The sequence below is a fragment of the Bombina bombina genome, chromosome 8, assembly GCF_027579735.1.
Source record: "Bombina bombina isolate aBomBom1 chromosome 8, aBomBom1.pri, whole genome shotgun sequence".
Lineage (NCBI taxonomy): Eukaryota > Metazoa > Chordata > Amphibia > Anura > Bombinatoridae > Bombina > Bombina bombina.
In genome coordinates this window covers 166,912,022-166,937,016 of record NC_069506.1, presented here as the reverse complement: position 1 = coordinate 166,937,016, position 24,995 = coordinate 166,912,022, and the positions used below count along the sequence as shown (strand labels likewise).

The 24,995-nt window shown below is 39.1% G+C and overlaps 1 protein-coding gene across 1 annotated transcript in view; it reads left to right on the top strand.

Annotated features, from left to right (window-relative positions):
• The window catches only part of CYTH2 (cytohesin 2), a 188,912-nt gene extending 166,483 nt beyond the window's left edge, over window positions 1–22,429 (top strand). The window contains exons 11-12 of the mRNA XM_053690682.1: window positions 13,664–13,818; window positions 19,622–22,429. Coding sequence (XP_053546657.1) covers window positions 13,664–13,818; window positions 19,622–19,727 — 261 coding nt within the window. The 3' untranslated portion in view covers window positions 19,728–22,429. The remainder of the gene's footprint in view (window positions 1–13,663; window positions 13,819–19,621) is intronic.
• Window positions 22,430–24,995: the final 2,566 nt, after the last annotated feature.

Sequence of the window (24,995 nt, the reverse complement as noted above, 5' to 3'; positions counted from 1 at the left end):
ACTTTATTTATAAAGTTCTAAATATATGTATTCAAACATTTATTTGCCTTGACTCAGAATGTTCAACTTTCCTTATTTCCAGACAGTCAGTTTCATATTTGGGATTATGCTTTAAATTATCATATTTTTTCTTACCTCAAAAATTTGACTTTTTCCCTGTGGGCTGTTAGGCTCGCGGGGGCTGAAAATGCTTCATTTTATTGCGTCATTCTTGGCGCGGACTTTTTTGGCGCAAAAATTCTTTTCCGTTTCCGGCGTCATACGTGTCGCCGGAAGTTGCGTCATTTTTGACGTTGTTTTGCGCCAAAAATGTCGGCGTTCCGGATGTGGCGTCATTTTTGGCGCCAAAAGCATTTAGGCGCCAAATAATGTGGGCGTCTTATTTGGCGCCAAAAAATATGGGCGTCGCTTTTGTCTCCACATTATTTCAGTCTCATTTTTCATTTGCTTCTGGTTGCTAGAAGCTTGATGTTTGGCATTTTTTTCCCATTCCTGAAACTGTCTTATAAGGAATTTGATCTATTTTGCTTTATATGTTGTTTTTTCTCTTACATATTGCAAGATGTCTCACGTTGCATCTGAGCCAGAAGATACTACAGGAAAACCACTGCCTGCTGGATCTACCAAAGCTAAGTGTATCTGCTGTAAACTTTTGGTAGCTATTCCTCCAGCTGTTGTTTGTAATAATTGTCATGACAAACTTGTTAAAGCAGATAATATTTCCTTTAGTGATGTACCATTGCCTGTTGCAGTTCCCTCAACATCTAAGGTGCAGAATGTTCCTGATAACATAAGAGATTTTGTTTCTGAATCCATAAAGAAGGCTTTGTCTGTTATTTCTCCTTCTAGTAAACGTAAAAAGACTTTTAAATCTTCTCTCTCTACAGATGAATTTTTAAATGAACACCATCATTCTGATTCTTTGGACTCTTCTGGTTCAGAGGATTCTGTCTCAGAGATTGATGCTGATAAATCTTCATATTTATTTAAGATGGAATTTATTCGCTCTTTACTTAAAGAAGTACTAATTGCTTTAGAAATAGAGGATTCTAGTCCTCTTGATACTAATTCTATACGTTTGGATAAGGTTTTTAAAGCTCCTGCGGTTATTCCAGAAGTCTTTCCTGTTCCTAATGCTATTTCTGCAGTAATTGCTAAGGAATGGGATAAATTGGGTAATTCATTTACTCCTTCTAAACGTTTTAAGCAATTATATCCTGTTCCGCCTGACAGGTTAGAATTTTGGGACAAAATCCCTAAAGTTGATGGGGCTATTTCTACCCTTGCTAAACGTACTACCATTCCTACGTCAGATGGTACCTCGTTTAAGGATCCTTTAGATAGAAAAATTGAATCTTTTCTAAGAAAAGCTTATCTATGTTCAGGTAATCTTCTTAGACCTGCTATATCATTGGCTGATGTTGCTGCAGCTTCAACTTTTTGGTTGGAAACTCTAGCGCAACAAGTAACAAATCGTGATTCTCATGATATTATTATTCTTCTCCAGCATGCTAATAATTTCATCTGTGATGCCATTTTTGATATTATTAGAGTTGATGTTAGATTTATGTCTCTGGCTATCTTAGCCAGAAGAGCTTTATGGCTTAAGACTTGGAATGCTGATATGGCTTCTAAATCAACTCTACTTTCCATTTCTTTCCAGGGAAACAAATTATTTGGTTCTCAGTTAGATTCTATTATTTCAACTGTTACTGGTGGGAAAGGAACTTTTTTACCACAGGATAAAAAGTCTAAAGGTAAAAACAGGGCTAACAATCGTTTTCGTTCCTTTCGTTTCAACAAAGAACAAAAGCCTGATCCTTCGTCCTCAGGAGCAGTTTCAGTTTGGAAACCATCTCCAGTCTGGAATAAATCCAAGCCTGCTAGAAAGGCAAAGCCTGCTTCTAAGTTCACATGAAGGTACGGCCCTCATTCCAGTTCAGCTGGTAGGGGGCAGGTTACGTTTTTTCAAAGAAATTTGGATCAATTCTGTTCACAATCTTTGGATTCAGAACATTGTTTCAGAAGGGTACATAATTGGTTTCAAGATGAGACCTCCTGCAAAGAGATTTTTTCTTTCCCATGTCCCAGTAAATCCAGTGAAAGCTCAAGCATTTCTGAATTGTTTTTCAGATCTAGAGTTGGCTGGAGTAATTATGCCAGTTCCAGTTCCGGAACAGGGGATGGGGTTTTATTCAAATCTCTTCATTGTACCAAAGAAGGAGAATTCCTTCAGACCAGTTCTGGATCTAAAATTATTGAATCGTTATGTAAGGATACCAACGTTCAAGATGGTAACTGTAAGGACTATATTGCCTTTTGTTCAGCAAGGGAATTATATGTCCACAATAGATTTACAGGATGCATATCTGCATATTCCGATTCATCCAGATCATTATCAGTTCCTGAGATTCTCTTTTCTAGACAAGCATTACCAATTTGTGGCTCTACCGTTTGGCCTTGCTACAGCTCCAAGAATTTTTACAAAGGTTCTCGGTGCCCTTCTGTCTGTAATCAGAGAACAGGGTATTGTGGTATTTCCTTATTTGGACGATATCTTGGTACTTGCTCCGTCTTTACATTTAGCAGAGTCTCATACGAATCGACTTGTGTTGTTTCTTCAAGATCATGGTTGGAGGATCAATTTACCAAAAAGTTCTTTGATTCCTCAAACAAGGGTAACCTTTCTGGGTTTCCAGATAGATTCAGTGTCCATGACTTTGTCTTTAACAGACAAGAGACGTCTAAAATTGATTACAGCCTGTCGAAACCTTCAGTCTCAATCATTCCCTTCGGTAGCCTTATGCATGGAAATTCTAGGTCTTATGACTGCTGCATCGGACGCGATCCCCTTTGCTCGTTCTCACATGCGACCTCTTCAGCTCTGTATGCTGAACCAATGGTGCAGGGATTACACGAAGATATATCAATTAATATCTTTAAAACCGATTGTTCGGCACTCTCTAACGTGGTGGACAGATCACCATCGTTTAATTCAGGGGGCTTCTTTTGTTCTTCCGACCTGGACTGTAATTTCAACAGATGCAAGTCTCACAGGTTGGGGAGCTGTGTGGGGATCTCTGACGGCACAAGGAGTTTGGGAATCTCAGGAGGTGAGATTACCGATCAATATCTTGGAACTCCGTGCAGTTTTCAGAGCTCTTCAGTTTTGGCCTCTTCTGAAGAGAGAATCGTTCATTTGTTTTCAGACAGACAATGTCACAACTGTGGCATACATCAATCATCAAGGAGGGACTCACAGTCCTCTGGCTATGAAAGAAGTATCTCGAATTTTGGTTTGGGCGGAATCCAGCTCCTGTCTAATCTCTGCGGTTCATATCCCAGGTGTAGACAATTGGGAAGCGGATTATCTCAGTCGCCAAACGTTGCATCCGGGCGAATGGTCTCTTCACCCAGAGGTATTTCTTCAGATTGTTCAATTGTGGGGGCTCCCAGAGATAGATCTGATGGCCTCTCATCTAAACAAGAAACTTCCCAGGTATCTGTCCAGATCCCGGGATCCTCAGGCGGAGGCAGTGGATGCATTATCACTTCCTTGGAAGTATCATCCTGCCTATATCTTTCCGCCTCTAGTTCTTCTTCCAAGATTAATCTCCAAGATTCTGAGGGAATGCTCGTTTGTTCTGCTAATAGCTCCGGCATGGCCTCACAGGTTTTGGTATGCGGATCTTGTCCGGATGGCATCTTGCCAGCCATGGACTCTTCCGTTAAGACCAGACCTTCTGTCACAAGGTCCTTTTTTCCATCCGGATCTGAAATCCTTAAATTTAAAGGTATGGAGATTGAACGCTTGATTCTTGGTCATAGAGGTTTCTCTGACTCCGTGATTAATACTATGTTACAGGCTCGTAAATCTGTATCTCGAGAGATATATTATAGAGTCTGGAAGACTTATATTTCTTGGTGTCTTTCTCATCATTTTTCTTGGCATTCTTTTAGAATACCGAGAATTTTACAGTTTCTTCAGGATGGTTTAGATAAGGGTTTGTCCGCAAGTTCTTTGAAAGGACAAATCTCCGCTCTTTCTGTTCTTTTTCACAGAAAGATTGCTATTCTTCCTGATATTCATTGTTTTGTACAAGCTTTGGTTCGTATAAAACCTGTCATTAAGTCAATTTCTCCTCCTTGGAGTTTGAATTTGGTTCTGGGAGCTCTTCAAGCTCCTCCGTTTGAACCTATGCATTCATTGGACATTAAATTACTTTCTTGGAAAGTTTTGTTCCTTTTGGCCATCTCTTCTGCTAGAAGAGTTTCTGAATTATCTGCTCTTTCTTGTGAGTCTCCTTTTCTGATTTTTCATCAGGATAAGGCGGTGTTGCGAACTTCTTTTGAATTTTTACCTAAAGTTGTGAATTCCAACAACATTAGTAGAGAAATTGTGGTTCCTTCATTATGTCCTAATCCTAAGAATTCTAAGGAGAAATCATTGCATTCTTTGGATGTTGTTAGAGCTTTGAAATATTATGTTGAAGCTACGAAATCTTTCCGTAAGACTTCTAGTCTATTTGTTATCTTTTCCGGTTCTAGGAAAGGCCAGAAAGCTTCTGCCATTTCTTTGGCATCTTGGTTGAAATCTTTAATTCATCTTGCCTATGTTGAGTCGGGTAAAATTCCGCCTCAAAGAATTACAGCTCATTCTACTAGGTCAGTATCTACTTCCTGGGCGTTTAGGAATGAAGCTTCGGTTGACCAGATCTGCAAAGCAGCAACTTGGTCCTCTTTGCATACTTTTACTAAATTCTACCATTTTGATGTATTTTCTTCTTCTGAAGCAGTTTTTGGTAGAAAAGTTCTTCAGGCAGCGGTTTCAGTTTGAATCTTCTGCTTCTGTTTTTTGTTAAACTTTATTTTGGGTGTGGATTATTTTCAGCAGGAATTGGCTGTCTTTGTTTTATCCCTCCCTCTCTAGTGACTCTTGTGTGGAAAGATCCACATCTTGGGTAGTCATTATCCCATACGTCACTAGCTCATGGACTCTTGTTAATTACATGAAAGAAAACATAATTTATGTAAGAACTTACCTGATAAATTCATTTCTTTCATATTAACAAGAGTCCATGAGGCCCACCCTTTTTTGTGGTGGTTATGATTTTTTTGTATAAAGCACAATTATTCCAATTCCTTATTTTATATGCTTCGCACTTTTTTTCTTATCACCCCACTTCTTGGCTATTCGTTAAACTGATTTGTGGGTGTGGTGAGGGGTGTATTTATAGGCATTTTAAGGTTTGGGAAACTTTGCCCCTCCTGGTAGGAATGTATATCCCATACGTCACTAGCTCATGGACTCTTGTTAATATGAAAGAAATGAATTTATCAGGTAAGTTCTTACATAAATTATGTTTTTGATATACCTTCCATGGTGGAGGTTTGTCTTGTTCCAGATCGAGCTACAGAGATTATTGCTAAGGAATGGGAGGGACCAGGTATCCCTTTTTCTCCATCCCCTATATTTAAGAAGATGTTTCCTATAGCAGACTCTGTTACGGAGTCTTGGCAGATGGTACCCAAGGTAAAAGGGGCAATTTCCACGCTAGCTAAGAGGACCACTATTCCCATAGAAGATAGTTGTTCCTTTAAGGATCCTATGGACAAGAAATTAGAGGGGTTACTCAAGAAAATGTATGTACACCTGGGTTTACAATGGCAACCTGCGGTGTGTATTGCTACCGTCGCTAGTGCAACAGCATACTGGTTTGATGCGTTGTCCGATTCTATTTGGACAGGCACTCCCCTCGAAGAGATTCAGGATAGGATCAAGGCCCTTAAGTTGGCCAATTCCTTTATTATGGATGCTTCCCTACAGGTTATTAAACTGGGAGCAAAGATTTCCGGTTTTGCCGTACTGGCCCGCAGAGCTTTATGGTTAAAATCTTGGTCTGCAGATGTGTCATCTAAGTCTGAACTTTTGGCTATCCCTTACAAGGGAAAGACCTTGTTTGGGCCGGGTTAGAAAGAAATAATTTCTGACATTACGGGAGGAAAGGGCCATTTCCTCCCTCAGGACAAGAGGAATAAGCAGAAGGGATGTCAGAGTAATTTTCGTTCCTTTTAAAACTTCAAGGGTAAGACTTCCTCTCCTTCTTCCAAGCAGGGACAGTCCAAGCCAGACTGGCGGGGAGGGAATTTTGAAACAAAACTTCTGAAAAAGACTTTTAGAGGTTATTTGTATCTAGTACATGAAAGTTTTGTGAGCTTCTGAATCCAAAAACAAACTAGATTATATATACAAGAGAGAGAGATCTGCCCTTATAAGAAGGAAGCATGCTATACTGAAAAGAAAATCACAAAAGGAATTTATTAATTTTAGATCTAACTATACACCAATAGATCTAAATGGATTATACTATCATAAATGTCCTATGTTCAACCTACTAGCAGCTTATAAATATTTACCCTAAGGTATTTTTATTTTTATGATTTTTTTCAAAGTCCATCAATAGGAGACCAATTTGATTATGCAATGTTGTGACTACTCTTCTACTGATTAAATTTTTAATCCACCCTCACTGATCTCTCAAGAAGAAGAGACCAGATGCTATGTGATTAATATGTTGTTAGATATAATGCATTTTTAATGTGTGCAATTCCACCTTTAGAGTATTCCACCTTTATTGGCAAAGCGGAGTTACCAAGGGCTAATTGCCTCATCTCCTACAACCTATAATAAACAAGTGAGGTCTATATTAAGGCCAACATCACATAACACACATATCTTGAAAAAGCCCCCAGGGGTGAAACGCTTTGATTGTGTTTACTAGTCTTTATGTTTGGGAGTTATTCTCTCCTTGTACTGATTGTCTAAGAGAGAACACAAACCATTCTTACTTTGGTGAACTTTTTGCATAATGATCTCCTGAGTTACAATTATCTTGAAGTACTTAAGAGCAATACAACAGATGAACTAAATACTCCTATTTGGAGTCTTATACATCCCCCATAAAGAACTCTATCTGCTGAAATCGATCGAGGTGTTTGGCCAACAACGGATGGTTAAACAGCTGATTGTGCAGAGGACACGCTGAATACCCAGTGACGTCAGACGTCCACAGCACATGTGTGAAGCAAAGCGGAAGTACTCCGCTCTTCTGAGGCACCCAGCTTTCTAACAGTGTACACTGCAGGAGCGGTCTATGAAGACATCTGGACCACACTAAGAATGAACGAAGAACCATCACGACAGGCGAAGAATCATACGGCTAGATTACAAGTTTTTGTCGGTAAGGCTTGCGGGGCTAACGAGCCTTTTTTTCTCACTGCTCCCTTAAGACAACGCTGGTATTACAGGTTTTTTTAAACCTGGTGTTAGCCGCAAAAAGGTGAGCGTAGAGCAGAATTTAGCTCCACATCTCACCTCAATACCAGCGTTTCTTAAGTCAGCAGTGAGCTGGCTAAACGTGCTCGTGCACGATTTCCCCACAGGAAACAATGGGGCTGAGCTGGCTGAAAAAAAACCTAACATCTGCAAAAAAGCAGCGTTTAGCTTCTAACGCAGCCCCATTGATTCCTATGGGGAAATAAATTTTATGTCTGCACCTAACACCCTAACATGAACCCCGAGTCGAAACACCCCTAATATTACACTTATTAACCCCTAATCTGCCGCCCCCGCTATCGCTGACACCTACATTATATTATTAACCCCTAATCTGCCGCTCCGGACACCGCCGTCACCTACCTTATACTTATTAACCCCTAATCTACTGCCCCAACATCGCCGCCACCTAAATTATAGTTATTAACCCCTAATCTGCCCCCCAACTATATTAAATTTATTAACCCCTAATCTTCCGACCCCCCGCGTCGTCACTACTATATTACATTTTTAACCCCTAAACCGAAGTCTAACCCCCCTAACTTAAATATAATTTAAATTAAACAAAATAAATTTAACATAATTAAATAAATTAATCCTATTTAAAACTAAATACTTACAGATAAAATAAACCCTAAGCTAGCTACAATATAACTAATAGTTACATTGTAGCTAGCTTAGGATTTATATTTATTTTACAGGCAACTTTGTATTTATTTTAACTAGGTTCAATAGTTATTAAATAGTTATTAACTATTTAATAACTACCTACCTAAAATAAGTACAAAATTACCTGTAAAATAAACCCTAACCTAAGTTACAATTACACCTAACACTACACTATCATTAAATAAATTACCTAAACTACCTACAATTAATTAAAATTAAATAAAATAAATTGCGAAAAAAAACAAACCCTAAAAAATAATTACAAGAATTTTAAACTAATTACACCTAATCTAATCCCCCTAATAAAATAAAAAAAATTCCCCCCAAAATAATAAAATTCCCTACCCTATACTAAATTACAAATAGCCCTTAAAAGGGCCTTTTTCCGGGCATTGCCCCAAAGTAATCAGCTCTTTAACCTGTAAAAAAAAATACAATACCCCCCCCATATTAAAACCCACCACCCACACACCCAACCCTACTCTAAAACCCACCCAATCCCCCCTTAAAAAAACCTAGCACTACCCCCCTGAAGATCTCCCTACCTTGAGCCATCTTCATCCAGCCGGGCACAAGTGGACCTCCAGAGGGGCAGAAGTCTTCATCCGATCCGAGCAGAAGAGGTCCTCCAAGCGCCAGAAGTCTTCATCCAAGCGGCATCTTCTATCTTCATCCATCCGGAGCGGGTCCATCTCCAATCCAGCCGACACAGAGCCATCCTCTTCAAAAAACGTCCTAACACTAAATGAAGGTTCCTTTAAATGACATCATCCAAGATGGCGTCTCTTGAATTCCGATTGGCTGATAGGATTCTATCAGCCAATCGGAATTAAGGTAGGAAAAATCCTATTGGCTGATTAGTGACCTAAACCAGGCTACCAGGTTTACCAGGCCTTTTTTTTTTCATTTAAAGGATCCTAACAAATTGTGACATATTATTTCTAATCTTAAGGAAGATTACGCATTATTTTGATATCAAGACTCTCCTTCTTTTTTTTTTTTTTTTTTTTTTTTATATATATATATTTTTTTCCGCCTATATGCTGACACATATGCGGTCTAGAAACTTTTAGTGCACTAATACATTTTTTAATACATTTTTTTTTTGTATATATGTTTTTTGATGCATATATACATTTTTTACCTTTTTATTCATTTTTAGGAGTAAATATTTTATTTTCTTCTGGACGTCCAGTCAGATTATCTAGTATTTTCCATAACACATTTACGTTCGTTGTCTTGTGTTTTGATCTTTCACTCTCATTTGTTGTCTTGCGTTTGACACTCTCCTGTTTTAGTCCCCTGCAGTGTTAGACTATTTGTCATCCCTTTTGTCTAAAGCCCACACTATATATGTGCCATATCTACATATTGTAATCTTTGATATTTTAATATGATCTTATATTAAAGATTTTGTATTATTGTAATCTGCTTTATTCGAGCTAATCCTTAGTATATATTCTAATACTATAGATTGTTATTTTATATCACCCTTATACATAACCTTTCTTGCATTGTTAAGATCACTGTATACTTTAATAGGTAAGGACATTATATCTTACCCCTAGCTTAGAGCACCAATACTTTTTATCCCATTTCAAGCCTTCCTGGAGGCCCAACTAATCTTGGAACAAGGGAAAACAATCCAAGAAGCCCGCTATTGACTCAAAAGCAGTATGAAGGGCCTGCCCCCGATCCGGGGCAGGATCTTGATCTTGTAGGGGGCAGACTTTCCTTCTTCGCCCAGGCTTGGGTTCGGGATGTTCAGGATCCCTGGGCGGTGGACATCGTGTCCCAGGGATACAAGCTAGAGTTCAAGAGCTTTCCTACCAGGTGCAGGTTTCTGCTTTCAAGGTTATCTGTAGACCAGATAAAGAGAGGCGTTCTTACACTGTGTTCGGGACATTTCCGACCTGGGGGTGATAGTTCCTGCCCCAATGCAGGAACAGGGTCTGGGGTTCTACTCCTATCTGTTCGTGGTTCCCAAAAAAGAGGGAACCTTCAGACCAATTTTAGATCTCAAAAGTCTAAACAGGAGTACCGTCCTTCAAGATGAAAACTATTCGCTCCATTCTTCCCTTGGTTCAAGATGGTCAATTTATGACAATGGTAGATTTAAAGGACGTGTACCTGCATGCTCCCATCCACAGGGATCATCACAAGTTTCTGAGGTTTGCATTTCTAGACAAACAGTTCCAGTTTGTGGCTCTTCCATTCGACCTTGCTACAGCTCCCAGAATTTTCTCAAAGGTTCTGGGATCCCTGTTGGCGGTGCTCCGATTGCGGGGCATTGCAGTGGCGGCTTATCTGGATGGCATTCTGGTTCAGGCGCCATCCTTTCAACAAACAAAATCCCACACGGAAATGTTATCCTTCCTGCGATCTTACGGATGAAAGGTGAATCTGGAAAAGAGTTCCTTGGTTCCAACTACAAGGGTAGTTTTCTTGGGAAACATAATAATAAATTCCTTATCAATGAAAATTTTTCTGACAGAAGTCAGGGAATCAAAGATTTTCAATTTCTGTCTAGCGCTTCAGTCCTCTCCTTGGCCACCAGTGGCTCAATGTATGGAGGTAATCGGTCTGATGGTAGCAGCCATGGACATCATCCTGTTTGCCCGTTTCCACCTCAGGCCTCTGCAGTTATGCATGCTCAGGCATTGGAACGCAGATAATGCGGATCGGTCTCCACGATTATATCTGGAGCAGGAGACAAGGGATTCTCTTCTTTGGTGGTTGTCTAAGAGTATCATCTCTCCCAGGGAACCTGCTTCCGCAGACCCACCTGGGTGATTGTGACAACGGACGCCAGCCTATTGGGATGTGGAGCAGTCTAGGGCTCTCTAAAAGCTCAGGGGACATGGACTCGGTCAGTCTGTTTAACCCATAAACATTCTGGAGCTGAGAGCAATCTTCAATGCTCTTCTGGCCTGGCCTCAGTTAGCTTTGGCCCGGTTTATCAGGTTCCAGTCGGACAACATAACTTCAGTGGCTTACATCTACCATCAGGGGGGAACTCAGAGTTCCTTGGCCATGGCAGAGGTAGCCAAGATAATTCAGTGGGCGCAGTCCCAGGAGTGGACTACTGGGAGGCAGATGTTCTGAGCGGACAGACCTTTCACCCGCTGGAGTGGGAACTCCATCCGGAAGTGTTTTCCAGCTTGATTCTCAAATGGGGACAGCCGGAGCTGGATCTCATGGCATCTCTGCAGAATACCAAGCTTCCGAGGTACGGGTCGAGGTCAAGGGATCCTCAGGCGGTACTGATAGATGCTCTGGCGGTACCTTGGAATTTCAGTCTTGCATACCTATTTCCCCCCGTTCGCTCTCCTTCCTCGAGTCATTGCTCGAATCGAACAAGAGGGTGTCGGTGATCCTCATAGCACCAGCGTGGCCTCGCAGGATTTGGTATTCAGACCTGGTGGAGATGTCATCTCTTCCACCTTGGAGACTTCCATTGAGGAAGGACCTTCTACTTCAAGGGCCCTTCCTTCATCCAAATCTATTTTCTCTGAAGCTGACTGCTTGGAGATTGAACGCTCCAACGTCATTGAGAACATGATTCAGGCTCGTAAACCTGTGACTAGAAAGATTTTCTATAAGATATGGCATAAATATCTGCATTGGTGTGAATCCAAAGGCTACTCGAAGAGTTCGAATTCCTAGAATTTTGTCTTTTCTCCAAGAGGGTTTAAAGAAGAGTTTATCGCCAAGCTCCCTAAAGGGTCTCAAATATCTGCCTTGTCTATTTTGTTACATAAACGTCTGGCGGATGTACCAGACGTGCAATCAGTCTGTCAGGCCTGTGTTTAAGCCGGTTACTCTTCCCTGGAGTCTTAATCTAGTTATTAAAGTACTTCAACAGGCTCCATTTGAGCCTATGCATTCCTTAGATATTAAGTTGTTATCTTGGAAGGTTTCGTTTCTTGTTGCTATCTCATCTGCTCGTAGAGTTTCAGAGCTCTCGGCATTACAGTATGAGTCTCCTTACCTTATTTTTCATTTGGATAAGGTAGTTTTGCGTACTAAGTTAGGGTTTCTCCCTAAAGTGGTTTCAGATCGGAACATTAATCAGGAGATTGTTCCTTCCTTGTGTCCTAACCCTTCTTCTCAGAAGGAACGTATGCTGCACAATCTGGACGTGGTGTGTGCATTGAATTTCTGTTTACAGGTGACGAAGGATTTTCGTCAGTCTTCTGCTCTGTGGTTTTCTCTGGAAAACGTAAAGGGCAGAAAGCTACAGCTACTTCTTTCTTTGTGGCTGAAGAGTATCATTTGCTTGGCCTATGAAACTGCTGGACAGCAGCCTCCTTAGAGAGTTAAGGCTCATTCTACGAGGGCTGTTTCCTTTTCCTGGGCATTCAAAAATGAAGCTTCTGTGGAACAGATTTGCAAGGCTGCAACTTGGTCCTCTCTTCACACTTTTTGTAAATTCTATAAATTTGATACTTTTGCCTCGGCTGAGGCTTCTTTTGGGAGAAAGGTTCTTCAAGCAGTGGTGCCTTCCGTTTAGGTTCCCGGTCTTTTCACTCCCTTATCTGTGTCCTCTAGCTTGGGTATTGATTCCCAATAGTAATTAGATGATCAGTGGACTCGCTGTGTCATTAGAAAGAAAACAACATTTATGCTTACCTGATAAATTTATTTCTTGACACAGTCCGCCCTGTTTTCTTAAGGACAGGGTTTTTTTGTTATAAACTTCAGACACCTCTGCACCTTGTTGCTTCCTTTCTCTCCTTTGCTTCAGTCGAATGACTGGAGTTGGAGGGAAGGGAGGTGATATTTAACAGCTTTGCTGTGGTGCTCTTTGCCGCCTCCATCAATGGTAATTAGATGATCCGTGGACTCACCTTATCAAAAATAAATAAATGTATCGGGTAAGCATACATTTTTGTTTTTTCTGGCTCTTAAGTGTTAAACAGATTTATTGACCCCTGGTTGCATTGTTGTCTTAAAGTATGATTTCTGGTGTGGTATATGTGGCTAGAAGGTTCAGGATAAGTTAAAACTTTATTTTCACTTATGTTTAAATACAGCACATGAAGCTGGGGATGGTTCTAGACAATTTGACTTGTTTTATTACTATTTAGCTGCTTACCAGGAGGCAATGTCAGACTCTATTTAGCGAGAGCTAAACCTGTCCTCCTACCCACTTCTCACTGTTTTATTTGTTTCTAGAAGGCTGCCTCATTAGAGCTGCAGATCTTTTACTCTTTATTTACTGCATGGATCTTGACATACATTTTGATGCATCATCTAATTTACCTCAGTTGAACTTTTCTAATTTAAAATCAACCGCATTCCTAATTCCCGGTTTCCTTCCCAAGGTCCTCTCTAAAGCACTCTAGATGTTGTCAGAGCTCTGAAATATTATTCAAAAGCTATTGCATCTTCCTCTGAGAGATGCATAATCTTGCACTGTAGTCCTAGAAATGATTTCTGTGCCTTGTAATAATGCCAATTGACCACAGTCCAAAATATGAAGGTGTTAAGTACATTTTTAACTAAAATTATTTTGCTTTTACCATTTTAATTACTGCTTTCTTACATGATGTCAATATTTAAACCATAATTTTATATTTGCAGTAAAGCTGTGGTAGCAAATATAACTTTGTATTGTTTTGTGATATGTCTTTGTGTTTATTTTCTGTCCCATAGAACTGTTTTGAGCTCTATATTCCAAACAACAAAGGGCAGCTTATCAAAGCATGCAAGACAGAGGCTGATGGCAGAGTAGTGGAAGGAAACCATAATGTCTATCGAATTTCAGCACCAACACCAGAAGAAAAAGAAGAGTGGATTAAGTCTATAAAGTAAGAAATAAGCGCATTCACCCATATTATATTTAAAGCTCTTTGGTATTTAAATGGTTTGAGAGAGACATTTTGCACTGTGACTTATGCCCCCAAAATGCTTTTCTATGTTTCTCCTTCATCCCATAATAATAATCTCTTCCTTCCTCCACTTCCACATTGATAGTATAGATCAGTGATGGCAAACCTTCAGAACTAAATTTCCCATGATGCTTAGGCACTCTGCAGTCCAGACGAGCATCATGGGAAAACATAATTTATGTAAGAACTTACCTGATAAATAAATGTCTTTCATATTTGCAAGAGTCCATGAGCTAGTGATGTATGGGATATATAATCCTACCAGGAGGGGCAAAGTTTCCCAAACCTCAAAATGCCTATAAATACATCCTTGACCACACCCACAATTCAGTTTAACGAATAGCCAAGAAGTGGGGTGATAAAGAAAGGAGTAATAAAGCATCAACAAAGGAATTTGGAAATAATTGTGCTTTTATACAAAAAAATCATAACCACCATAAAAAAGGGTGGGCCTCATGGACTCTTGCCAATATGAAAGAAATTAGTTTATCAGGTAAGTTCATACATAAATTATGTTTTCGTTTATGTAATTGGCAAGAGTCCATGAGCTAGTGACATATGGGATAGCAATACCCAAGATGTGGAACTCCAATCAAGAGTCACTAGAGAGGGAGGGATAAAATAAAAACGGCCATTTCCCGCTGAAAAAATTAATCCACAACCCAAAATATAAGTTTATTCTCATAAATGAAAGGAAAAAAAATAAATCAAAAGCAGAAGAATCAAACTGAAACAGCTGCCTGAAGAACTTTTCTACCAAAAACTGCTTCCGAAGAAGCAAATACATAAAAATGGTAGAATTTAGTAAATGTATGCAAAGAAGACCAAGTAGCAGCTTTGCAAATATGATCAACTGAAGCTTCATTCTTAAAAGCCCAGGAAGTAGAAACTGATCTAGTAGAATGAGCTGTAATTCTCTGAGGCGGGGCTTGACCCAACTCCAAATAGGCTTGATGAATCAAAAGCTTTAACCACGAAGCCAAAGAAACTGCAGAAGCCTTCTGACCTTTCTTAGAACCAGAAAATATAACAAATAGACTAGAAGTCTTCCTTAAATCTTTAGTAGCTTCAACATAATATTTCAGAGCTCTCACCACATCCAAAGAATGTAAAGATCTCTCCAAAGAATTCTTAGGATTAGGACACAAGGAAGGAACAACAATTTCTCTATTAATGTTGTTGGAATTCACAACCTTAAGTAAGAATTTAAAGGAAGTCCGCAAAACTGCCTTATCCTGAAGAAAAATCAGAAAAGGAGATTCACAAGGAAGAGCGATTAATTCAGAAACTCTTCTAGCAGAAGAGATGGCCAAAGGAACAACACTTTCCAAGAAAGTAGCCAAGGTTGGCAACTGGACATCCAAACAAGATCTGCATACCAAAACCTGTGAGGCCATGCTGGAGCCACCAGCAGCACAAACGATTGCTCCATGATGATTTTGGAGATCACTCTTGGAAGAAGAACTAGAGGCGGGAAAATATAAGCCAAACAAGGAAGTGTCAACGCATCCACTGCTTCCGTCTGAGGATCGCTGAAGCTGGACAGGTACCTGGTAAGTTTCTTGTTTAGATGAGATGCCATCAGATCTATTTCTGGAAGCCCCCACATCTGAACAACTTGAGAAAACACATCTGGGTGGAGAGACCATTCTCCTGGATGTAAATTCTGACTGAGGTAATCCGCTTCCTAATTGTCTATACCTGGGATATGAACCGCAGAAATTAGGAGCTGGATTCCACCCAAACAAGTATCCAAGATACTTCTTTCATAGCTTGAGGGCTGTGAGTCCCACCCTGATGATTGACATATGTCACAGTTGTGATATTGTCTGAAAGCAAATGAACGGTTCTCTCTTCAATAGAGGCCAAAACTGAAGAGCCCTGAGAATCGCACGCAGTTCCAAAATATTGATTGGTAATCTTGCCTCTTGAGATTTCCAAACCCCTTGTGCGGTCAGAGATCCCCAAACAGCTCCCCAACCTGAAAGACTCGCATCTGTTGTGATCACAGTCCAGGTTGGACGAACAAAAGAGTTCCCTAGAATTATACGATGGTGATCTAACCACCAAGTCAGAAAAAGTCAAACATTGGGATTTAAGAATATTAATTGTGATATCCTTGTATAATCCCTGCACCAATGGTTCAGCATACAAAGCTGAAGAGGTCTCATGTGAAAACGAGCAAAGGGGATCGCGTCCGATGCTGCAGTCATGAGACCTAAAACTTCCATGCACATAGCTACTGAAGTGAATGACTGAGACTGAAGGTTCCGACAGGCTGCAACCAATTTCAAACGTCTCTTGTCTGTTAGTCAATCATGGACACTGAATCTATCTGGAAACCTAAAAAGGTTACCTTTGTCTGAGGAATCAAATAACTTTTTGGTAAATTGATCCTCCCAACCATGTCTTCGAAGAAACAACAGTAGTTGATTTGTGTGAGATTCTGCAGAACGTAAAGACTGAGCAAGTACCAAGATATCGTCCAAATAAGGAAACACCGCAACTCCCTGCTCTCTGATTACAGAGAGTAGGACACCGAGAACCTTTGAAAAGATTCTTGGAGCTGTTGCTAGGCCAAAAGGAAGAGCAACAAATTGGTAATGCTTGTCTAGAAAAGAGAATCTCAGGAACTGATAGTGATCTGGATGAATCGGAATATGAAGATATGCATCCTGTAAGTCTATTGTGGGCATATAATGCCCTTGCTGAACAAAAGGCAGAATAGACCTTATAGTCACCATTTTGAAAGTTGGTACTCTTACATATTGATTCAAAATTTTTAGATCCAAAACTGGGCTGAATGAGTTTTCTTTCTTTGGGACAATGAATAGGTTTGAATAAAATCCCAGACTCTGTTCCTGAAAATGGAACTGGCATGATTACCCCAGATAACTCCAGGTCTGAAACACACTTCAGGAAAGCCTGAGCCTTTACTGGGTTTGCTGGAATGCGTGAGAGAATAAAATCTTCTCACAGGTGATCTTCCTCTGAATCCTATTCTGCACCCCTGAGAGAAAATATTCTGAATCCAATGATTTTGGACCGAATTGATCCAAACATCTTTGAAATATCTTAAACTGCCCCCTACCGGCTGAGCTGGAATAAGGGCCGCACCTTCATGCGGACTTGGGGGCTGGCTTGATCTCTTAAAAGGCTTTGATTTATTACAATTTGAAGAAGGCTTCCAATTGGAAACAGATTCCTTGGGGGAAGAATTAGGTTTCTGTTCCTTATTTAGGAATGAAATTGGTTAGAAGCTTTAGATTTACCCTTAGATCTTTTATCCTGAGGCAAAAAAACCTCCCTCCCCCCCCCAGTGACAGTTGAAATTATTGAATCCAACTGTGAACCAAATAATTTATTACCTTGGAAAGAAAGAGATAGCAATCTGGACTTAGAAGTCATATCAGCATTCCAAAATTTAAGCCACAAAACTCTTCAAGCTAAAATAGCTAAAGACATAGATTTAACATTAATTTTGATGATATCAAAATGTCATCACAAATGAAATTATTAGCATGTTGAAACAAGTTAACAATGCTAGACAAATCATGATCCGATACTTGTTGCACTAAAGTTTCCAACCAAAAAGTTGAAGCAGCTGCAAGATCAGCCAAAGAAATTGCAGGCCTAAGAAGAAGACCTGAATATAACTAAGATTTCCTTAGATAAGATTCAAGTTTCCTATCTAATGGATCTTTAAAAGAAGTACTATCTTCTGTAGCAATAGTAGTACATTTAGCAAGAGAAGAGAGAGCCCCATCAACTTTGGTGATCTTTTCCCAAAACTCCAATCTAACTGCTGGCAAAGGATCCAATTTTTAAACCTTAAAGACGGAATAAAAGAAGTACCAGGCCTTTTCCATTCCTTGGAAATCATATCTGGAATAGCATCAGGAACTGGGAAAACCTCTGAATTAACCACAGGAGGTTTATAACGTTTACTAGTTTTAATATCAAGAGGACTAGTCCTCCTCAATATCCAATATAATCAACACTTATTTAACAAAGAACAAATGTTCTCCATTTTAAATAAATAAGTAGATTTGTCAGTGTCAATATCTGAGGAAGGATCTTCTGAATCAGATCGATCCTCATCAGAGTAGGATAATACAGTATGTTGTCGGTGATTTGAAATTTCATCAACTTTCTGAGAAGTTTTAAAAGACCTTTACATTTATTAGAAGGCGGGATGGCAGACAAAGCCTTCTGAATAGAAACAGCAATAAATTGTTATAAATTCACAGGTATATCTTGTACATTAGATGTTAAAAGAACAGCAACAGGCAATGTACTATTACTGATGGACTGATTCTCTGCATGTAAAAAGTTTATCATGACAACTTATTACAAACCACAGCTGGAGATATAATCTCCACAAGATTACAACAAATGTACTTGGCTTTGGTAGAACTGTTATCAGTCAGCAGGGTTCCAATAGGGATTTCTGAGACAGGATCAGATTAAGACATCTTGCAAATGTAAGAGAAAAAACACCATATAAAGCAAAATGATCAATTTCCTTATATGGCAGTTTCAGGAATGGGAAAAAAATGCAAACAACCTAGCCCGCAGATAGAAAAAAAGGCAAGAGGCATATAGGAATGGAGTTTAAAATAATGAAAATATTTGGCGCCAAGTATGACGCACAGAGAAATTTTTTGGGCGCTAACAACATCCGGAAATGACACACTTGCGTCATTGAAGACGCAACCTTGTGAAAGGACTCGGCGTCGACAAAGATGCCGGAAATTACAAATTTGCGTCATCGAACGTAACTTCGGACAAAAAAAAATCTCTTGCCAAAAATGACGCAATAAAGTTTGGCATTTCGCGTTCCTTGCGAGCCTAATTCTGCCCGCAAATTTAAAATGAGTCAATTGAAAAAAGGCTATGCCCCAGGTAAGAAATACATTTTCCTAAAAAAATGCTTTTCCCAGATATGAAACTGACAGTCTGCAAAAGGAAATATACTGAAACCTGAATCATGGCAAATATAAGTACAATACATATATTTAGAACTTTATATAAATACATAAAGTTGATGAAATTAAATACATAAAGTGCCAAACCATAGCTGAGAGTGTCTTAAGTAATGAAAACATACTTACCAAAAGGCCCCCATCCACATATAGCAGATAGCCAAACCAGTACTGAAACAGTTATCAGTAGAGGTAATGGAATATGAATCTCTACGACCGATAACAGAGAACCTATGAAATAGATCTCCCGTGAGGAAAACCGTTGCATTCAAAAGGTGATACTCCCTTCACATCCCTCTGACATTCACTGTACTCTGAGAGGAATCGGGCTTCAAAATGCTGAGAAGCGCATATCGACGTAGAAATCTTTGCACAAACTTACTTCACCACCTCCATAGGAGGCAAAGTTTGTAAAACTGAATTGTGGGTGTGGTGAGGGGTGTATTTATAGGCTTGGGATACTTTGTCCCTCTTGGTAGGATTGTATATCCCATACGTCACTAGCTCATGGACTCTTGCCAATTACATGAAAGAAATGTAGTTTTGAAACATCTGGAGAGCCAAGGTTTGCCATCACTGGTATAGATCTGTGATGCCTTGTTCAGGGCAGTTTCCCTTCTATCCAGATGAGTCCTAGTATTGCCTGTTAACCATATAACAGCATTCTCTGTCATATCTTGATTTTTGAGGTTAGGATTCTCACTAATTGTTACCCTGTTCATTTCATGTTTTCCCAGGGCAGCTGTGAGCGTGGACCCTTTTTATGAAATGCTGGCAGCCCGTAAAAAACGTATCTCTGTCAAGAAAAAGCAGATGCAGCAAGAACCACAAGAACAGTCTTAAAATTTAAATCCTACCATTTCACTTATTTTGCGGTTGAAGAGTGCTTTTAGCCAACAAACATTTATCACTCCTTTTTGGAAAGTGAAGACACCCGTCTGCCACAGATTCTGGCTGATAAAAAGATTTTCAAATAAAAAAAAAGCCTTTTTATTCTACAGCTGGAATATTTTCAGGCTTCAGTTGTGTTTTCTTTAAAAGACTATGTGGGTGCAGTTGATATGAACCACCTCGGCAGGTTTCTTTGATTTGGACAGTTAACTGTTGTAAAATATTTTTATTTTACTTTTTTTAGTGTTTAATCTTCTGTGGAATCAAGTTATGAAGCTACTGCATGAAAGAAAAAGTATGAACCAAAAGCACAAGATTATAGCACACGACTTAGAAAATTGTGGTACCACATCTGTTGTGACAAGGAACAATTTGTCCCCTGTGTGACACCGAAATGATTTGCACAGATTTCTTACTCTTTTCTGGTCGATAGCAGATATTAAAGCAATACTTAGTGCCACATTTTGTTAGGATATTTAAAATTCAAAGGTGGTTTATCTGTAGTAGCAATTGTCTGTTACACATATGCTTTACATTCTCTTAAGCATCAGGGCTAAACAGATTCTTGCTTTGGGAATTACCCAATACAAGCTTAACATAGTACTGCTTTGTAAAGTGAAAACATAAGTTGCTTGCAAATTGAGAAGTGTGTAGGCATCTGATTATGGATTTAATTGCTAGATAATTTGAGTAATATGAGGAATCCTGGGGATTGTAACCACTTAAAAGAGCTTTCTTTGCTTGAATGTTAAGTGAATAGAATACAAATGCCATGTTCTAACTAACAGGGCACACAAGTCAATATTTTACTATTGTAAGCTTTTAAAGCAGTAAAACTACTTTTGTTAGCAGAATGAACAGTTGAATCAGTTTTTCATTTTTAATTTATGTATAGCATACATATATAAACTACATCCATAAAGGTGGGGCTAATCTGGCCTCCTTTTCTGTGAAATGTTGCAACTATTTAAAACCTTGGTGTTTGCACTGAATTCATGATGTTGAACGCTAGCAGTAGCATTTTGGTGTTCATTAAAAACAATTGACAATATTTTGTAACATATCAGGGCCTTGCTAAGTTACTTTTTTATTAATAATAGGTTACTAAATCAGTGTGACCTGCAAGCTACACAAAGCTTTGTATTGCATATTATATGTAGCAATGGCTTTTGTTGCTTGTGTTCTTTTTAATTTTTGGAGAATTTACAAATTCATTATTAAGAAAGAAAGAAAATTTGATATCCTGTTTCGTAAATGCAACAATTATGTGCTATATTAATTTTTTACTTATTTTTTTTTTTTTTTTTTTTTTTTAAATAATGTAAACTTTAATAGAATATCAGTATTTCAAAGTCCTCTGAACTTACCTCCTTTTCTTTCTCAAGGGATAATTGATTTCCGGAGCCACAGTTCCTAAATGTACATACTTACACCATTCCCTTCCCAATGACAATCTTCTGATTATTTGGGGATTAAGAGTAGTTAATGCACTAGCACATAACCAGAGAAAACAAATGCAGATTTTGTTTCTTATATATATTTTATTCTGCTATGGAAAAAGCATATATTATCTTTGTACATTTACACGTCAATTTAATCTTTTGTTCAGACATTTTAAATTATTTTTATTTTTTTAGTTTAGTTCAATATTTACTTTATTTATTTGAACTATGTACTTTTATATACTAATTCCACCTACACACCAAAAAAAAACAAGAGTAAGTTTTGGTTTGTTTTTGTATACATATTTGTGTGTTTGTGTATACACCACCACCTGCCATGAATTTTAATTTAAGAAGTCTGCATTCACTGATTGTTTATTTAATTTGTGACATATCTTGGATTCTTACCTTTGCTTCCATAGAAATCCCAAAATATCACACGTTAAATTGTGTATGTATCATTTTTTACACACTCCCACACACTTCCCTTTAATAACAGATGTAACGCAATCTTGCTACTTTTGTACATTTGTGCTTTTTGTTTGCTTTTTAAATAAATACAGTAAATCAGTAAATTAATATGCCTGTAAAGCAAAAATGAAAGCTAAAAATCACTAAAAAAAGGTGACATTTGAAGTGAAGGTTAATTATTTAAACATTTGGAGACCTGCAGTTTTGTTAATAAAAGCTGTATATCTAAAATAGTCACACTCACAAAAAATCTGCAGTTAGGTTTTTCTCTCTGTGGGTCATAGTTTGTGGGCACAACTCAGATTTTGTACCACAATTTTCAAATGGCAATAATATAACACTACAGTCTGTAAAAGGCATTTTTAGTTTGATGGTTTGTGAATACCAAATTTCTGGTAATGTGGTGTGTTTACAGAAGAAATAAAAGCACATCTTCTTGGACATTTAAGAGGGCATTAATTTTAGATCACATTTTTGTTTTGTAATGTGACATTTTGACAGGTTTTTGTAACTTCTTGTGCCAAAGGGGTATATTGCTTTCCCTCCTCCCCTTTCCTGCACTGTGCCTGTCTGTTACCTTCTTTCGACAGGAAAGATTGTGAAGATATGTTTGGAGTTGATACCTCATCTTCCTTGTAAATATGGGAGAAAATGGTATTGGGTTGAATTTTTGTTTGTATTTTTTCTATTTAATATTGTTGTATTGAGTTTTGACAATAAAAACTGACGCATTTCAGAAGATTTTAAAATGTCTGCCTGTTTTTACTGAATGTTTTGTGGATACAAGTTTTCTTTAATGACACAGTGAGTCCACGGATCATCATCAGTTACTGTTGGGAATATCACTCCTGGCCAGCAGGAGGAGGCAAAGAGCACCACAGCAAAGTTGTTAAGTATAACTTCACTTCCCACAACCCCCAGTCATTCTCTTTGCCTCTAGTACAAGAAAGAGGTGAAGAAATGAGGTGTCCTGATTAAGATTCTTCTATCAAGATTTTTATTTTGAAGTCTGGGCAAGATTGCTCTGGCCTTCCATCACAACTTGGGACTAGCTGTACTCCACGTTAGTCTCTTCAGCAGTTCAGTTCTGTGGTGGCTTTAAAGCAGTTAGGAACTTGTAAAGTGGGCTTTGATGTGTTTTCCTAACATGTTGCTGCCCTGGTATAGAAAGCCTGCATAAGCTTATTGTCTTTCTTTTTATACAGGTCTCTGTGAGAAGCGGCATCCTCTCATACTTTGAGAGTCGTCTGACTGCCGGACGGCTAGAATGCAGCTAAGTGCCTTTTGTCTTCTGGGGCTAGGAGGCTGGCACTTCAGAGCCGTTAAAGTAAAATGGGCTCTCTGTATTTATTTTTTTGGTGGGACTACATAGAATCCTTAGTAGAGGATTTGTATGGGCAGTATTCAGGCACTTTTAGGCATGTTACAAGGAGGCTATGAATTATCTATCTTCATGAAGGGGTTAATGCTTTATTTCTTTTACAAGATATGACGAGTCCACGGATTTTATCCTTGTGGGATTAAACCTCCTGCTAGCAGGAAGTGGGCAAAGAGCACCACAGCAGAGCTGTGTATATATAGCTCCTCCCTCCCCCCCGTCATTCTCTTTGCCTGTGTTAGTGATAGGAAGAGGCAAAGTGAGGTGTTGGTTATAGATTCTTCAATCAAGTGTTTATTATTTTTAAAGTAGTGCCACAGTGTGCTACTTTGTCCTGGGGTATAGCCTAAACCAAATCACTCTCTTAAATACTAAAAGAGAAGCATTTGGTGGCTTCAAAGCAATGGGAACTTGTGGAACATTTTTTTCACTGCGCCTCCCATAGATGTATGCTGCCCTGCTTGCAAAAGTTTGAGGGATTCAATGCTCAGTACTTTTTATTTCCACAGGCCAATGTGAAGAGAAGGAAAGAGCTTCACAAGCCGGGTGAGATGCCTTGCTGCCGGGCAGGAAAATCTAAGGTAAGTGCTAATTTTTATTTTCTGGGAATCACAGAAAGGATTTAGCACTTTAAAACTTACCCCCATTCTCAGGGATAGTTCAATAAACGGCAGTTCTGTGCCTCAGAATCGGCTTAGTGATAGTTTGCAGCCGTTGGAGAGGCTTTTCCTTTTTCACTTTTTACATGTGATATAGGATTCCTGTAAGCATATGTCAAGTTACTTATCCCTGTGTCATCCGCGGGCTATTACTAAAAGGCTGCTAGACAAGGTGTTCTTATCTAATCTGTGCTCTAGCTTAATCGTCCAATGTTTATTTTTTAAGATGATAAAAATGGGAACTCCATCCGAAGGTTTTTGTCAATCCGATTCTCAGACGGGGCAGACTGGAGTTGGATCTTATGGCATCTCGTCAGAATGCCTAGCTCCCGAAATTCGGATCCAGGTCCAGGGATCCTCAGGACGAACTGATAGATGCCTTGGCAGTGCCTTGGTCATTCAACCTAGCTTATGTGTTTCCACCGTTGACTTTCCTTCCCTGGGTGACTACTCGAGTCAAACAGGAGAGGGCTTCAGTGATTCTCATCACTCCTGTGGCCTCGCAGGACTTGGTATGCTGATCTGGTGGACATGTCATCTCTGCCGCTGTGGAAAGGAAATTTCCATTGAGGCAGGACTTTCATTCGGGGATTCTTCCATCCTCGAATCTAGTTTCTCTACAGCTAACTGCTTGGAGATTGAACACTTGATTTTATCTAAGCGGGGGTTCTCTGATTCGGTCATTGATACTTTGATTCATGCACGTAAGCCTGTTACTAGAAAGATCTACCATAAGATATGGCATAAATATCTTTATTGGTGCGAATCCAAGGGCTATTCATGGAGTAGAGTTAGGATTCTCAGGATTCTGTCTTTTTCTCCAAGAAGGATTGGAGAAAGGGTTATCAGCAAGTTCCTTAAAGGGACAAATCTCTGCTTTGTCAATTTTACTACTAAAACGTTTGGCAGATGTTCCAGACATTCAGTCTTTTTGTCAGGCTCTGACCAGAATCAAGCCTGTGTTTAGACTAATTGCTCCACCCTGGAGTTTGAATTTAGTTCTTAATGTTCTTCAAGGGGTTCCGTTTGAACCCATGCATTCTATAGATATTAAGTTGTTATCTTGGAAAGTTTTATTTTTGGTTGCTATTTCTTCTGCTCGTAGAGTTTCTGAGCTTTCATCGTTACAATGTGACTCGCCTTATCTTCCATTCTGATAAGGTGGTTTTACGTACCAAACCTGGGTTCCTTCCTAAGGTTGTTTCAAATAAGAATATTAATCAGGAAATTGTTGTTCCTTCATTATGTCCTAATCCTTCTTCTAAGAAGG